General features: G+C 40.1%; 2 protein-coding genes across 2 annotated transcripts in view; both read left to right on the top strand.

Moving 5' to 3' along the window:
- The window catches only part of mtr (5-methyltetrahydrofolate-homocysteine methyltransferase), a 202,050-nt gene that overhangs the window by 54,165 nt on the left and 130,306 nt on the right, over positions 1-17,579 (top strand). The gene's annotated exons all lie outside the window — the stretch shown is intronic.
- On the top strand, positions 14,491-17,052 carry egr2b (early growth response 2b). Its single transcript, XM_051417160.1, has 2 exons — positions 14,491-14,870; positions 15,176-17,052. Exons 1-2 carry the CDS (start codon positions 14,699-14,701, stop codon positions 16,345-16,347), a joined length of 1,344 nt encoding a protein of 447 aa, XP_051273120.1. The 5' UTR covers positions 14,491-14,698; the 3' UTR covers positions 16,348-17,052.

Genomic DNA, 17,579 nt, shown 5'->3' with positions numbered 1-17,579 from the left:
AGAGACTATAGGAACCACAAGTAGCCCAGCATTCAGAGAGCGTAGTGTTCTAGAGGGGTAATGGGGTACTATGAGCTCTTTAAGATATGAAGGGGCCTGACCATGAAGAGCTTTATAGGTGAGGGGGAGGATTTTAAATTCTATTCTACATTTTACAGGCAGCCAGTGCAGAGAAGCTAGTACAGGAGAGATGTGATCTCTTTTTCTAGTTCCTGTCAGTACTCGTGCTGCAGCGTTCTGAATTAATTGGAGCGTTTTAATAGACTTATTGGGGCAACCTGATAATAAAGAGTTGCAGTAATCCAGCCTTGAAGTAACAAATGCATGGATTAGTTTTTCTGCATCTGTCTGTGATAGTATGTGTCTAATTTTTGTAATATTACGTAAATGAAAGAAGGCAGTCCTAGAGGTCTGCTTCATGTGGGATTTAAATGACAAATCCTGATCAAAGATAACTCCAAGATTCCTGACAGTGGTGCTAGAGGCCAAGGTAATGCCATCTAGAGTAACTATATCTAGAAACCAAAAGACCAACCTGTCACATCCACAGCTAGTTACAGGCTGAATTACATTTTGTTTTAACATGGAATCAATATATCTGTCACTGCCACCCCCTGACTAATCACTAGAAGTCCATGAGAGTTCTACATAATGCCAGCATCCAGCTTGTGGAACAGTGCAAAAACTGCAAAAATGTACAGAAAGTCAGTGGAAAAGTCAGAAAGTCAGTCATTTACACTCAGAGGTACCAATTTTCAATTATAGTAAAGTTCAACGTGAGCAAAAAATAAGTTGTTGTGAGCGTACAGAGATAGGAGCAGAAAGAAGAGGGTCTGGATGTAAATAAAAGAAACAACTGGAGTTCCTCGTACGTTCTGAAATCAGTCAGTCGGAGCTGTCACACACACAGCAACTCCACACAAATTGAGCATAGCGTTAGTTCAGGCAGGGCACAAAGTCAGGCTTAGCTTTCAGTTACAGCTATATCATACAATCATAGCTAGTCATAAACATACATCAGCTGATTCCTCTAAACTTCCCATTGGATCCCATACACAGTCAGCTGACAGCTCACCTGATTTCCTCAAGCATCCAATTGGCAAACATCTACGTGGCGCCTTATTTAAGCTGCTTTAGCCTGCCTGCCTATCTCTGCTGCTCCTCTACAAGCCTTTTTGCACCCACCTCCACCCCAGCTCCTCCTTTTTATGTTGTTTCTAATTAATCAATGTCATTTTCTGATTGCCATTGATGCTTGCTCTGTACTGTACCCTGGGGGGTCTCTGCTGCCGCTCTCCTTGTCTTAAACTTTTCCATGTATGCCCATGGAAGGGCAGGGAGGTGTGCTCTCCCTGCCTTAAGGTTTTCCACGTAGGCACGCGGAAGGACAAGGAGGTCCCAGAACAGAGCCATACCGCCAAATGTAAAATTCTGCTTGGAATATAAGATATTTTGACAAAAGTGGTCCTGACTGAATTGGTGTGTGTTTTAAACAGCTGTACTGTCAGACAGGAGACATGTCTATCAGAAAAAAAACATAGACGGAGAAAAAATTCAGAAATGTAACATTTGGAGTATTGTTTATCATAGTACTGACCAAAGTATTTTCTCAGATCATAGCCAGATAAACCCTATGTGCAGCGTACAGGTTTTAGATTCTATACAAAAATACTACCATTTGCTGTGTGGTAATTTGATTAAATATAAATTCATTAAGGAATATTTAATGTGTAAGCATTACTAAAACAATAATGGTCTTGGAACTACAAGACAGTTCAAACTGTATTTAATTGGTACAAAATTTTAATTAAATTAGCACAAACCTGATGACACGCAGGTGTTTGTAATCCAGCCTTAGATACAGACAGACACATACACAAACACACTCACACATACAGGTCATGATATCCAGGAGGTAACTCTGGTAAATCTCTGCGTGTGTGATAAACCTTGAAGTGTGTGTGAATTAGCATGACAACACACAGTTAATTCCCTGTCAGCACTCATCTCCAGGATCTGGCAGAGGCAGCAGATGATCTACGGCTAGTGACAAGGGACACAATAAATATGGCCTGTAAAATGGGGGACAGCCTCATTAGTCACAGTTTTCATTACGGCATGACAGTTTGTGTGTGTGTGTGTGTGTGTGTGTGTGTGTGTGTGTGTGTGTGTGTGTGTGTGTGTGTGTGTGTGTGTGTGTGTGTGTGTGTGTCAACGTGCTAATGTACCATCCCTTTATTGCTTCTCATGCACTATGTCTGTATGTATGTACATGTATATTCAAAGTGTGTGTGTGGGGGGAAGTGTGAATTTGTCACATGACTAATGTGTGTGTGTTTAATGTCTCTGTCAAACACTCCTGCCATTTATTCTCCCAGTAATTATACATTAGCAGGGAGGAATATGTCCTCTCTGACGGCCTGTGTGTATGTGTGTGTGTGTTCGTGTGTGTATGTCTTGCTGGCCTGGCCCCACTACCAGAAGGATCTTTTTTAAGGTTATCATTTGCATTTAGGGTTAATGTCGGTCAGACAACAAAGTGACACAGTGAAATTCATTTGTAACACACTGAGTACCTGTGGAGCTATTTGGTGAAGTACTGATGTTACAGCCAAGTCTCACTCCCAGCTCACCACATACTGCTGCTTATTCACTGGCCCTCTGCTTCTATGATGCTGTAGGTACCCCTTAACGTCATTTGTGAATGTACAAGGCTCCAGCCAGTCTTATGGAAGCACCCACCAGTCTTAGTATAAAGAGTGAGAAAGTTGGAGGAGGAGGTTGGATGGCTCAAAACAAACAGGACCTCCCTCACGACCTTTTTCTAAATGTAGCCAAGTCATCTGTGTGGCTAAACTTAACAAAGTGTGACCGTTTCACAGCGTCAACAATGCCAGAATGAGTTCAGCTTTCAATTATGTAATATGTTAGAGAACTTTTTCATGTCTCAGCCTAGCCTTCAGTGTTTGCACAACTAAAATATGGTGAGAAATCAGTGGTGTCAATATAGTAGAACAGCCATCCATCTTCTGGATGCCCTTGGTTTCATGAGGCTGTGATTATTCTAGAGGTCACAATAGCTCATTTTATCCAGTGAGGTCTCGGTCTCACTACAATGAAATGGCTTATATGGGGATGAACATCATCAGACAAGATTGGAAACCTCTGATTGGCCAAATCAAAAAATACTGAAAGTTACTCGCCCATTAAAAGTCTGCGGAGACACCCTATTCAAGGGAGTGGCCTCTTCCACAAAATTCCACAGAGTTTTTAAATATGTTTCTACAGTAGCCCAGAACAGACAAAGCCAACAATCGCTATAGATAGGGCCTTTCCCACTTTCCTGTCACTCTTCGGCTGTAACTGTTGACAATTGTGAGGTTGTTGGTTTGACCCCTGGCTCCTCCCTGCTGCATGTTGAAGTATCCTTGAGCAAGCACTTGCTTTAAGTGGCTGGAAGACAAAAAGGCTATACAAGTACAGTCCATTTACATTTATTGATTGACAATCAAACCTAATGGTTACATAATGTTGTGGATTGAGAAGAACATTGAATGGTAATAATGTTGTTTACTGTTAATCAAAAAGGACAGAACCAAAAAGTGCACCCAGCAGTGCATTGGAATACGGCAGTGTTTCCACAGCGGAACAGTGCTGATGTCAGATCAGTCAGACCACAGCATCACTTGGCAGCACTGCAGTGTAGTGTGGAGCAGAGGTGGAGGGTGACGGGGACGATGACTGTACACTTACAGTTATGACACTTGACTGTGGAACTTTACAGGGGCGGCTACAAATACACATACGGCCTGTATACTGACACCATTTACACTGACAAATAGGTCATTACACCTGCTGAGCTCATCACATTAACTGTTTATTATAGCATATATACTTCAGATTTTATGATATTTTGTTTAATAGCACCTATTTTGGAAACAGAAATTTAAATAAATAGGAAAGAAGAAACTGAAAGAAAGAAAATTAGAAAAAGAAAGGAAGGAAGTGTGTATTTGATTCTGTCTCTGCCTGTGTGTGTCAGCTTCTGTGTATATGTGTGTTCTTGTGGTGAACCTCTGTTAAACTGTGTTCAACAGAAACAGTTTTAGAAAGTTGCTTGCAGGAGGATAGTACAATCTGGTGAAATGGCCATGAGGCCCCTCAAGACTCATGTGACAAATATTGTCATATTAATTATTTGCCATGAACACAGACTTTACTGACTTTGAAAGTACCAGACTGTAAACATGTTTATTTCTGATGTAAAGTTGGGCATTTTAATATGGGGCCTTATGGAGATTGACTCACTTCTGGAGCCAGCCTCAAGTGGCTGTTAGAGTAACTTCAGTTTTTGGCACTGCGGCTTCATTTGCAGCTACAGAGGTCACTTGCAGAGACATGAGATTGATCTCCTTTTTGCTCTCCAACTTGCACGGATGCATCTTTGCGTCAATTCACACCACCTTAACCAAATATGAAACCACACTGCCTGACCACACAGTCAGAGAGACATTGGAAACAGTTAAATTATTCCTCTAAAGTAGAGACATAAAATGTTGTTACACAATTTCTGTTTAAATGTCAAATTTCTTGAGTAAGATGATGGATTCAGCACTGTAATGCAAAACTGTAACAGTTACAGTATGACATTAGAACAGTTTTACCCCCACAAAGCTGCTGTTCAGGCTGCCTGACACAAGGCATGTCTGTATAACAGAGGTCTCCCACTCTGCAGATCTTTTATACATATTTCTGGTTTCTTTTCTTTTCTTCTCCCCTATCTTGGACCGATATCAGAGCATTTCTTCTTACTTTCATGTTTCACACAGCAAGCGATGAAAGCTGTCAGTCTGTGATGCAACAAAGCTAACAGTCATGGTGGCAAGCTGTTTTAAAGAAAGAATTATGGATTTAAGAGTGGTGACACTCAGAATTAGGGGTAATGATCTTCCACCTCAGGAAAAATGGCACTGGTGTGTGTTGCGGTGGCATTGGTGTGACAGTTAGAAAGACTGTCCTGTTGAAGTGTCTTTGAGCAGGACACTGAAGGATCAAAGTGTCAGCCTAATGCTTCAAGTTCAGTGTATGTGCTTTGGCTTTGAATTTGTTGCCACAGGTCTGTCCAGACTAGTTTGAACATAATTGCCCCAAACATAAAAGATACAGAAGATACACTTGACAAAGAGAGAAAGAATATATATATATATATATATATATATATATATATATATATATGAGAGGAATATATGTAAATATTCACTTATAAATATATGTAGTGTTTCACAACATTGGTACAATATTGTTTTTTGTTTGTTTTTGGTATATTTATTTTAGGAATAGTTTAACATTTCATGAAATATTTATTTTCCTTATTTCCAAGAGTAAGATGAGATTGATATTAAAATGTCTGTGTGTTAGTTACAGAGCTAGAATTTCTTAAGAACTTGGCAGTGGTACAGACACTATGAGATCAGTTTATTTGATGCAATTCATGTATGAAGCTATACAGAATATACTATTCATGTTTTATTGTGTGAATGAATTGAGTGAGCAGTGATATTTTTTCTCCATTTGTGTTTTTGCTGATCTATATTTTAATGTATATTTATATTGGGTCTCATGCCTATGTACATAGTTGATAGTCTGCCTTGTAAGCTTATTTGGGAATATATTATGTATTATATCATATTTATACTGCATACAAAAAACTGCAAGGGGTTAGTAGGCTCTCTGGTGCTGTTGATAGGTGCATTTTTTAACTTTGGACAAATCCTGGCAAGCTTTTTCCACTTGCTAGCATGTCCTGACTGCAGCTCTGTACTTAACACACATGAGATTGACATCAGTCTTCTCATCTTGCTCTCAGGAAGAAAGTAAGTAAGTAAAACTATCCTGCACACCTGTCTCATACCTAACATCTTTTTTGGAGGTGTGTTCCATTTCCATTGTACGTTGCTGCATAAACTCTATTCATGCATTATTTGATTTCATTTTACATTCACAAATGAATACAAAATACAAATACATCATTTATATTATCCTATGACAGTATAACGTTTCAAATGCAAAGTCACAGAAATGTTTCAGTGACATCCTTGACAAAACATCTAAAAATATATACTTTTACAAAAAAATGGCTCTGAAAGGAGGAATTTGCTATTGTACAACGGAGTATTAGGGCCATACTAGGAGAAAAAAAAATATTTCTTTGGAAATTACGAGAATAAAGTCATAATATTACGAGAATAAAGTCATGATATTAGGTCTACAAGAATAAAGTTGTGACATTACGAGATTGAAGTCGTAATATTATGAGAATAAAGTCATAATATTACGAGAATAAAGTCGTAATATTGTGAGAATAAAGTCGTAACATTACCAGAATAAAGTCGTAATATTACGAGAATAAAGTAATAATATTGAGAGAATAAAGTCATAATATTACGAGAATAAAGTAGTAATTTTATGAGAACTGTCAGCCTGTTGGCTCAGCCAGCAAAACTGTTTAACAACGAAATTATCAATACGTTAGCTTACCTGTTGACTGTACGATACGACTGAGACAAACAGCGACTGCTGGGCTCAGACTGAGGCTGCTGATTGGTTGAGCTGGTCACGTCAGATCTTGATAACTCTATCGAAGCTTTTTTCTCATTAAAACGACTTTTATTTCTTGTATTACTATTACATTATTCTCGTATTATTACGACTTTATTCTCGTAACATTACGCCTTTTTTCTCGTAATGTTACGACTTTATTCTCGTAGACCTAATACTATGACTTTATTCTCGTCATTTCCAAAAAAATAAAATATATCTTAGTATGGCCCTAATACTCCGTCGTACTATTGTAAATGTATGTCAAGAGAAGATTTTATTGTTTCACTTAGGATTAATGTTGGCTATTGCTGGAGTTGTTCGTGGGATTCATTTCTGGTGAATGATCGTTTTTCTATTGTTGTTTTAATATATGGAATGGATTGACGCGACAGGAAGACTGTAAGTTGAATAGGAGTGATGTGGGTGAGGTATAATACCACAACATAAAGAATGAGGCATTGGTTCACACTCGAGTTCAGAATCTCAAAGGATCAGTGCAGAGGATTTAATGGCATCCAGTGGTGAAGTTTGCAACCATTTGTATACAGCCCAGCCTTCCAAGTGGGTAGGACAAACTACAGTGGCTGCAAAACTCAGGAAAAATGTGTCCCTATCTAGAGCCAGTGTTTAATTCGTTCATTCAGATCATATGGTTGTGTCAGTCCACCTTTTCTGTAAATCATGTACCCGAGAATTTCCATCATGCCAATGTTCAGAGTCAGTGCAGGGACTAGTGTATCTAGTGAAGTGGAAGTAATGGCCAGAGTTTGCATCCAATCACAGCTCTGCATCTTTTCCTAAGTGTTTTAAACGTCCAGTGTGTAACATTTAGGAGGATCTATTATCAGAAATGGAACATAATATTCATAGGTATGTACATTAGTGTAAAATCACCTGAAAATAAGAATTGTTGTATTTTCTTTACCTTAAAATGAGACATTCTTGTCTACAGAGGGAGCTGGCCCTTTTTTGTTTGTTATGTTTCTACAGTAGTCCAGAACAGACTTAATACCATGTCCACACTGGAAGTTTGTTCTGACACAGTTTTCAGTTGTCTGTTTTACAAGCATTTGATGAAATATTTTTCCTTTAATTTTCTCGTCAATATTGGCTGTCTAAATAAGGCTCATGCCTTGTTCACTCATGCTTTATCTGAATAACTGTGACCTGGACCTCAAGTCTATTTTCTTCTGTTAAATGCATGTAACTACAGGGATTGTATATTGGGGTGACACACTATGTCTGCATGCATCTTGTGTGACACTGATGGAGAACTGCTGCTGTGCTAATGATTCTGCTTTTGTTATGCTCTGTGTATACAAGGTGTTAGACTTTAAGTTTCCACAGTGTAAGTATGCTGTAAAGTTTTTCAGTGTTGCATAAAACTAGTAACAGAAATTCATCTCAATGTGTTTTCCTTTCTTTAGTCATTCTTTCTCAGTTTATATTAATTTGTTAATAACTCATTGACTGATTCTCATACCTGCTGAAAACAATGTAATATACCTGTAGGTAAAGCTGCAAGGCGCGAGTTATCGACCTTTGAAAAGAAATCCCAAATTCACCTCAATGATCTGCAAGTCGAAATAGTTACCCTTTATAAATATGTGGATTAACACGTATATCAAAATTGATTCTATTATGGATTATTAGAGATGGTGTTGGAGGAAACAATCAGGAGGAGAGTTCAGACAAGACTTCAGTTTGAAAGCCACCTCCTATGTGATGTTTGGTGTAGTCTAAAAAAGGGCTGATAACTATAACATGTACCAAGACCCAGGGTTCAAATCCGACCTGCAGCCCCTTGCTGCATGTCATCCTCTCTATCTCTGCTGCCCTTTCCTGTCTATCTTTAGCTGTCATTTACAAATATTTAAAAAATCATTCTACCTCAAGTGGATAGATTGGGCAGCCGGAGCACATAGCGCATGCTTGTTATAGTTATTGTTGTTGGTGTGGAGAAATCCTGGTTAATTCTAACCCCAACTATAGCCCAGGGCTTGCTGGCCCTGATCCAGAGCAGGGTTAGCCCTGAGTTTGTGCGGTTGTACCCTGATATCGAAAAGGTGCCAGTGTAAAACGAGGTAAACAGAATGTAAACATAAATGTGTTGTGTGTAACAGTCATTTAACCCATGGATAGTAGAAGTGCAGTGTGAATCTTATCTCTGGGCTTAGGTTAACCCTGTGTGTGTGTGTGTGTGTGTGTGTGTGTGTGTGTGTGTGTGTGTGTGTGTGTGTGTGTGTGTGTGTGTGTGTTGTGTGTGTGTGTGTGTGTGTGTGTGTGTGTGTGTGTGTGTGACAGGGGGCTAAGTAATTCCAGAGTTAACTCTTAGCTTTATGTACCAGGCTGTAAACATATTTCTGCTGTAAAGTTGGACATTTTGTTATGGGGCCCTTTGGAGACTGACTCACTTTTGTAGCCAGCCTCAAGTGGCTGTTCAAAGAACTGCGGTTTTTATTATTTTTTGTAACACCTACAGAGGTTGCTTTGGTACATTTAATGTGTATTGACTATTTTCTTTGTTGTGTTCAAGGTGCATTACTTCTCATTGGTCTTTTATTTTTGAAATTTAAATCAATAGAACATTTAACTTCTCTGTACACAATATTTTTTAAAAATGGTTGAAAAGGTAGTTTTCGTTTTATTCCATGGGCCCCCTGGTGGATTGGAGGCCATAAGTATTGGTCGAGTCAGACGGCCACCCACCTAGAGCCAGGGTCTGTGTTTCCTTGCTGCCATCGCCAAGTTCTTGCTCATGGTGGGAACTGTTGGGTCTCTGTAAATATTTTTTATTTAGACCTGCTCTATTTGAAAAGTGTGCTGAGATAACTTCTGTTATGAATTGGTGCTATACAAATAAAATTGAATTGAATTGAATTGAAAATTGAATTGAAAAAGTAGCCACCCAGGTTCTTTATGTTTCAAGCTGGCTGACCCCTTTCTATCCAATAATGAACTTTTAGAAGAAATGTCTGCGTTAAATATTCATCTAAAGGCAGTACTGCATTATCTTGATGAAGAAATATATTTACAAAAGCCATGGATGAACACTTAATTTCAAATGTTTTGTCAGGCTATTGTGGAGCTGTGGTTTGGGAGGAACCTCCATCCCACTGGCTGGTGGATGTCTGATATTTAATATAACTTTAATGTGGGGCATTGAAAGTCCTTAATAAGCCTTTTAGTGCTTCATATATGGGCACTGAAAGTCAACAGTGTGCGTGGGTGCAACCACTGGTGTTTGTTGATCTGTCAGTTGAAGATGGGTCAGATTTAAATTTAAACCAAATTAGCTTTCTCACTTTGACAGTTGCACACTCATCGTGTCTCTTCACCCCACTCACACACATGAACACACACACATACCAGCAGGCACACACCCCAGTTGCTGTACTCCCACACAGAGAAAGTATGTGGGCTATAAAAGCAAACTGTATCCAGTGTGGGTTTTTTTCTTGATGTCTGTGACAATTAAACAGACAAGGAAATAATTGTCATATTAGACTCATGGCAGCGGTATAACCTGAGTGGTCACAGTTGAAAGTGAGCTTGTATTTTGAGGAATATATTCCACAAAATACTGGATCCACAACTTTAAATTGCACACCAAACAGCTGTTTTCACTGTATTTTATGTAATGCAGCACAGATTGTGTTTTGTATGGAAGATAGCCAGACAGGCCGTAATGCTATGTCCTGATAATAATAAATATTAAAAATAATACTATGGTGTCAAGGCTTTGATTTCTTGAGATGATAAAAAGTTTAGTTAGTAAATGAAACATAGCCCAAACTGTCTTAAATGTGGTCTAAAAACAGTAATCATGATCAACCACTGACAGGCACACTATCAGTCACAGTACAGTAGGTATATTTTAGGGACAGTACAGGGATTTTCCCTGGTTACTGCTGCAGTAGGTTACAATAACTGTTGTGTGCAAATTTAAGCAATCAAATAACTATCTTATGTCTGCTGATTATAGATTATTTTCGCATCATATGTAATGACACAATGAGTTTTTAAAGGACATTCTTTGCCTGATTGCCTGAAATAACTACTGAATGGATTGCCATGAAAATGTCTACAGACATTTATGATCGCCAGAGGGTTGACCTGTTTCCGATTTTCATCAAGTGCCACAACATGTAATTTGTCCAATACTTTAATTTATGATAAAATACCTGCAAAAAGTAATGACATTTCCATCAAATGTAAATGAAAAATGGACTTCATACCAGCTAAACATAATAAATACACTGGTAGTTTTGTCTCGCCTAGGTGTGGCAGTGTTTTCAACATATGCTCATTCCACGGCCAAATTAATAATAATAAATATGCAACATCTTGTTACACTTTCAAAATAAAGCTTGCTGAAGTCACAATTTAGTTAGGTTTAGGCAACAAAACTACTTGGTTGATTCTAGGTAAAGATTGTATGTGGTGAGTAAACACTTACTTTTGGTTTCACACAGGACTCGAACGGCAGTCTCTTGGGTGAAAGTCCTGTGTTTGTGTGAGACACCATCCACCTGCGTACAAATATAGGTCAATTAAGACCCAGTTTGGTGTGGAAGAACTTGACTGGCCTGTACAGAGCCTCGACCTCAAACTTATTCAACAACTTAAAGATGAGCATGGATGAATGAACAGCCAACTGTGAGCCAAGCTTTCAGTGTAAGTCTAACGCTATTGTGGCTGAAAGGGTCTGAAAAAGTCTTATGTTGTAATAGCAGCTGATTAATTCCCATGGTTTTGGAATGACATATGGGTGTAATCAGCTTGTTCCATACTTTTTTCAGTTGGCTAGGCCCAGTGTCTGTGAATTACATTTATTTTGACGATTGAGCAGCTCACATGTTACGTGCAGTGTCAATGTAGGAAGAGAATCTCTTAGCATGAACATAGTATTCATAGATACGTTTTCATTAGTTAGTTCCTTTAGGAAACAAACTAGTTCGTACAGCTTGCAAGGATGGAAGGAGGCCTGCTGTCAGAGATGGATGCAACATTCAACCCTAACCCATTCTGTACTATGATGAAACAGTTAAAAGGATACTTCCTGTGTGAGTCTCCTCTGTCTTTTTTTTTATTTAACATTTACACCTACTGATAACAGCATGGTCTCTCTCTCTCTCTCTCTCTCTCTCACACACACACACACACACACGCACACATAAACGTGCAGTAGTTAAATAAATAGAGCTGTTATTGACAGGGTTTATTGACTAGTGCGTTGATTAATGTGAAGGATGTGTGTGTGAATGTAACACTCTGAAGGTATTTAAAATCTCATTAGTCACACCTTATGTTAGATGTAAAGACACCTAACTACAGGCTTGGAATTGAATGCATTGAATTCACTTAGATCTTTTTTATTAATATTTGTACTAGTGGTAGTAGAAAGGTATATAACAAAAGCAGTAAAAAATAACTCCCATTATTATAAATAATGTTATAAGGAGTTCGGTCTAAATCTGCTCTATTTGAAAAGTGTCCTGAGATAACTTCTGTTATGAATTAGCGCTATACAAATAAAATTGAATTGAATTGAATTGAATTGAATTGAATTGAATTGAATTGAATTGAATTACCATGTGGAAATCAGGAGTGGAAAAAAATGCCAAAATAATGACTTAGTATCTTGGAATAATGTGTAACATTTTCAATATTTTGAGATGCTCAGTTTAAAGTCCATGTGAAACGGAAAGCAGAGTGCTATTTGCTTCTGTTTATTTTTCATGTAAAAACAGGCAGCAAGGGAGACCAGCCAATTGCAGTGAATGTTTGTTACGTCCCCTGTAACACTAGGTCAGCTATAGCAGACCTATTAGCTGACTCCGCTAGACTGGGAGCTCCAAGTGAACAGCACATCCACATCAGGACCAAACACATCCGATGACAACAGAGGCATAAAATCTTCTAGCGACAAAAAGTCAGGCAATCAGCAAAGTCAGTAGAATTCATTTGTTGTGGATCATGAAGGTCTGAATAAACCTGAATGGCAATCCATCTAAAAGCTGTTGAGATGGTTGGAGTGGTAGTAAAAAATAGTTTGCAGTATTATGGTTCCATTTGGTGCCTGAAATGGGCCATAATTATGTGCTAATTTTTTTTTTCCATGAAGACCCACTCCTACTCTGCCTCTGATTGGCTCTGACCCTAACACATTTTTGTAACACTAACCATCTCACTCTTCATGCCTAAACCTAACCAACCTAACCAACAAAGGTAACAAACACTAGCCACTCAGAGGCAGAGCAGGGTCGGTCTTTGTGGAATGTCGGTGGGAAAAAATCGTAAATTTATCGTGGTGTATAGGGATGTGTACCTAGATTCACAGGTGAACAAAAATCAGAAGTGCTGGTGCTGGTTAGTACTGGCCCATTTCAGACACTGGTTCCATTGTCCATGTGATATCCAGTGTCAGTAGTAGCAGGGTCAGTAAAAGTTTTCTCTGACATTATTAATAAACATTTGACTTTTCAAATGCTTGACACCCTATAATCAGCAAGAAACCTATATTTAGATTACAACAGTGGTGATTGTGTGATGCCGCTGTGAAACACACATAAACACAAAATGGAAACTAAATTCCACCCAAGGTACCCAATATTTTCTGTTTTCTGCATGTCAAATTTCTCCACCCACGGAGGGACTTTACAAGATCAAACAGGAGCAGAAGGAGTCCATGACCTGTGTGTGTGTGTGTGTGTGTGTGTGTGTGTGTGTGTGTGTGTGTGTGTGTGTGTGTGTGTGTGTGTGAGAGAGAGAGAGAGAGAGAAAGAGAGCCAGAGAGAGCGAGAGAGAGCGAAACAGACAGTTCCTCAGGAGGCCACAGGAGGGCACACAATTTTGTTTGGACTTATACAAAAATCATCAAATTCTCTAGTTTATCATATTTCAAGGAAAGCACAAGGTTGTATAATAAAACACATTTGAAATATATATTTGCAAAGGTTATACATATATATTCCCTATTTTGATTGAATCATCATTTTTGTCATGTTATGACTTTTGATTATTATTAACACTTTGCTGATGGATAATAATAAATGTAAAAAAACAAACAAAACAAAGACATTGAATACATACAAAATATATGTGGACCACTGTCACCTTCAGAATTTGTTTTCACATATACACACACACCCACCGCCTCTATAAATATTGGTTTCCTCTTGCTGATTGTAAATATCTCTAAATGACTATATTTAACTCCTCGGTGATTCTACTCTTTCCTAGAGAATAGTCAAATCAGACTGACACAAGTTTCCGAGCTCATGCAGCCTATCACAACCAATGGAGTAAATTCCGCTCTTCTGTCCGTCTCATTTGATTGTGGTTATGGCACAGCGGCTTTCTCTCTCTCGCTCTGCTCGGTAAAACTCGTCACTTTCCGATGATAATATTCCGGAATCAACACCAAATATGGAGTATGGGGATGTTCCCCTGCTCACCGGATTCAACCTTTTATGGGTTAAGACGCTCAACCGGAATTCCTCTTTTGATATCAGAGCGCTATTCGAATCAAATATACGCGATAATACATGTAAAAAACGAATCAAATTTGACTGAAACATGAAGATATTGGTGCTGCCTGTGTTCACTGTGGTTTCTTGTGCTTGTGTGTTGGTTTATGGCAGTTTATCTCTGTTTGTTATGGAGTGGAAAAAGTACGTTTTATCTCTCTGGAGCAGCGGGTTCTCCGTTGACAAGTGATTCCCTTTGAAATCGTCACGGAGCCTCCCAGCCAATCAGTATCGGCTGCGCCTCTCCCCTCTCGGCTTTCATCCTCCTCCCACTCCCTATATGGGTAATGACGTAGCGGTCGTATTCAAAAGGTTCCCCATATATACATACTAGTGCCTGGGCCGCCGTTCCCAATAACAGTTACTTTACACGGTGTGAACTTTATCACCAGAGCGCATGAACCGCACCAGCCACACTGAGCTCATCCTCTCAGACAGACAGAGACATGCAGTGGTGACCCACGCTCGGCTGGGTTAGACACTGTTATTTGTTAAAAGCTTTGAGGGAAAAAGAACAGAAAGACAAGAGAGAGCCAGCAGACGCGGTAGTGTTTTTTTCCTCCACAATGACGGCCAAAACTTTGGAGAAAGTGCCGGTGAATCTCGGGGGGTTTGTGCATCCCGTACCTGAGAGCGTTTACTCGGTGGATGACATCGCCACCAGCTTGCCGACCTCTGTGGCTATCTTCCCCAACTCCGATTTAGGAGCGCATTACGACCAGATTAATGTGGCAGCAGGTAAGATGACACACTTTTGGATTCTATGTTGAAGAAATATTCAAGTAACTACTGCTCCAAAATTTTACAAACTGCTTCAGATCAATAGAAGAAGACGTATTGTTTTGGCTGTGGCTTTCATAATAAAAGAAAAGTGAGTTAATGTTTTATATATGAATGTAATAACAAGCACATGAGTCGGTGCGTAATGAAGCAAAGACGCAACAGCGTTGTCTCACTTCAACCCCACTTTCCTGTCTAGTGTGAATAGCTTTATTAATCATGTTTTTGTTGCCTCACTAATGACCTGTTGTTTTTGTCCGCAGATGGCTTGATGGGCGCAGACATGAGTGCAGAGAAGCGGTCTCTGGACCTCTCCTATTCCAGCGGCTTCTCTCAGCCAGCACCCCACCGCAACCAGACCTTCACTTACATGGGAAAGTTCTCCATCGACTCCCAGTATCCAGGTAACTGGAACCCCGAGGGAGTGATCAACATCGTCTCGGGCATCTTCAACGTGGCCCAACCACCGCCTCCTCCTCCTCCTCCCTCTTCTTCAGCGTCCTCCTCCCCGGTTTCCTCAGGATCTCCCAATCACTTCTCCAACGGAAATTTGAGTTGCACCATGGCGGCTCAGAACCAGGCAGAGATAGACCACCACCACCACCTGTACTCCCCTCCGCCTCCTTACTCCTCATCTGGCTGCGGGGAGGTGTACCAGGACCCCTCGGCGTTTTTGTCCACCTCTACCTGCCCCATCGCCTCTTACCCGCCCCCATCCTACTCTTCACCGAAGCAGCCTGGCAGCTCAGAAGCGCCGGGGCTCTTTCCCATCATCCCCGACTACTCGGGCTTCTTCCAGCCGGCTTGCCAGCGGGACATGCACACGGCCGGTATCCAAGATCGGAAACCATTCGTTCCATGTCCGCTCGATACATTCCGTGTCCCTCCACCCCTGACCCCGCTGAACACTATCAGGAACTTTACGCTTGGGGGTCCCGGTGGTGGCGGCTCCGAGGGAGGGCCGCCAAGGCTCCCCTCTGCCTATAGCCCACAGAACCTGCCCCTGAGGCCAATTCTGCGGCCCAGAAAGTACCCGAACAGACCCAGCAAGACGCCAATCCACGAGCGGCCCTACCCCTGTCCGGCGGAGGGTTGCGACAGGCGGTTCTCCCGCTCTGACGAACTGACCAGACACATCAGGATCCACACTGGACACAAGCCGTTCCAGTGCCGGATCTGCATGCGCAACTTCAGTCGCAGTGACCACCTCACTACGCACATTCGCACACACACTGGAGAAAAGCCGTTCGCGTGCGACTTCTGCGGCCGCAAGTTTGCCCGGAGCGACGAGAGGAAGAGACACACTAAAATCCACCTGAGGCAGAAAGAAAGGAAGTCCTCCACTATTTCCTCCTCGTCGTCCTCTTCGTCCAGCAGCACCGGGCTGGAGCGGCCGTCAGGCGGAATCAGTGCAACCAACGGGATTTGTTCATAGTTTCTCCTGGAAAACGTTGTCACCATGGCAGCGTGACCCACACTAACCCCTTAAAAGAAAATAACTTTTAAATAATGATTCTGAAACTGTTGTGAACTAAAGATAGCCTAAATACCAGGATGAGGAGGAACTTGTGTGCAGTCGTGCGCAATTACGCACATCCAACTATTCCTGCTCCAGGACTGACCGAGAGACTGACACGAATGCACTTTGCCTGCACAGTCTACTGAACATAAGAGTAAATATGGCCAATAATTCATAAGAATATACAGGGGCGGTTGTAATATAAAGGGGATTTTTTTAATGTCGCCAGCACATGTTGGGCGCACAACAGGCTACGCGTTTAAATGTGAAATAACTGCAATAATGTTTTGAAGAAAGAAAACTGTTTTAAGTTATTGAATTGACAAAATGTTCATTCTAACATGTTTGTTGATGACTATATTCCCCTTTAGTGCCTTGCTGTGTGTCTTTTTGAACACTGATTGATTCAAGGACGCTTCTAATGCAATGTATATTTGTCCTTTAATATGTAAAGTTTGAAGACATTCTATTTTTGTACACATTTCGTCTTGTGTAACTTCAAGTTGTGGTTCCCGTGTAAAACAATGTTGGAGTATAAATGTGTTGAACTCATATCGACTTGACATTTTTGTTGTGATGTGTTTTTTGAGACTTATTAAATGTATGGGGATGATAAACACAGCCGCTATCAGTTTGGTTTATTACTCATAACTAAAGCACAACATCTGTATCAACCGAGATGCGTTCATGGAACCCAAACGTCGCTTATTTGAAAACGGCTAATAATTCTTTTATCTGTATTTATAAAAAGAAACGTAAAGCTGTTGATGTTGGAAATTCAATCGGGTAAATCCCTTCTTGCGTCACGCGTGGCATCTCTGACTCAAATTTTATCACCCACTCACTTTTTATTTAGGTATCACATCGGGTTATAAACAGGCTATGATCTTACAGCAAAAAAAAAAAAGTTTTTTTTTATTTTATTTTTTACATAATGTAAAGCTTAACTGGTCTTTGAGAGAGAAAGGAAGCAAAAATTGACCTCAGTCAAAAGAAGTCATTCGTTTCTAAACACGTTCTACAAGAAAATATGAAACATATATAAATGGGCTAAATAGAATATTTAGAAAATAAATATATTTCAGACAGCATTCAGGTTCAGATTTTATTCAGATTTTAGAAATACCGAGTTAATAAGTAGAAATTAT

This window comes from Dicentrarchus labrax, unplaced genomic scaffold, assembly GCF_905237075.1.
Source record: "Dicentrarchus labrax unplaced genomic scaffold, dlabrax2021, whole genome shotgun sequence".
Taxonomy (NCBI): domain Eukaryota; kingdom Metazoa; phylum Chordata; class Actinopteri; family Moronidae; genus Dicentrarchus; species Dicentrarchus labrax.
This window is presented reverse-complemented; position numbering and strand designations above follow the sequence as displayed.

Coding starts and splice junctions, on each gene's coding strand:
- egr2b (XM_051417160.1), top strand. CDS start 14,699: ATGACGGCCAAAACTTTGGAGAAAGTGCCGGTGAATCTCGGGGGGTTT. Junction 14,871..15,175: donor CCAGATTAATGTGGCAGCAG/GTAAGATGACAC, acceptor TTTTGTCCGCAG/ATGGCTTGATGGGCGCAGAC.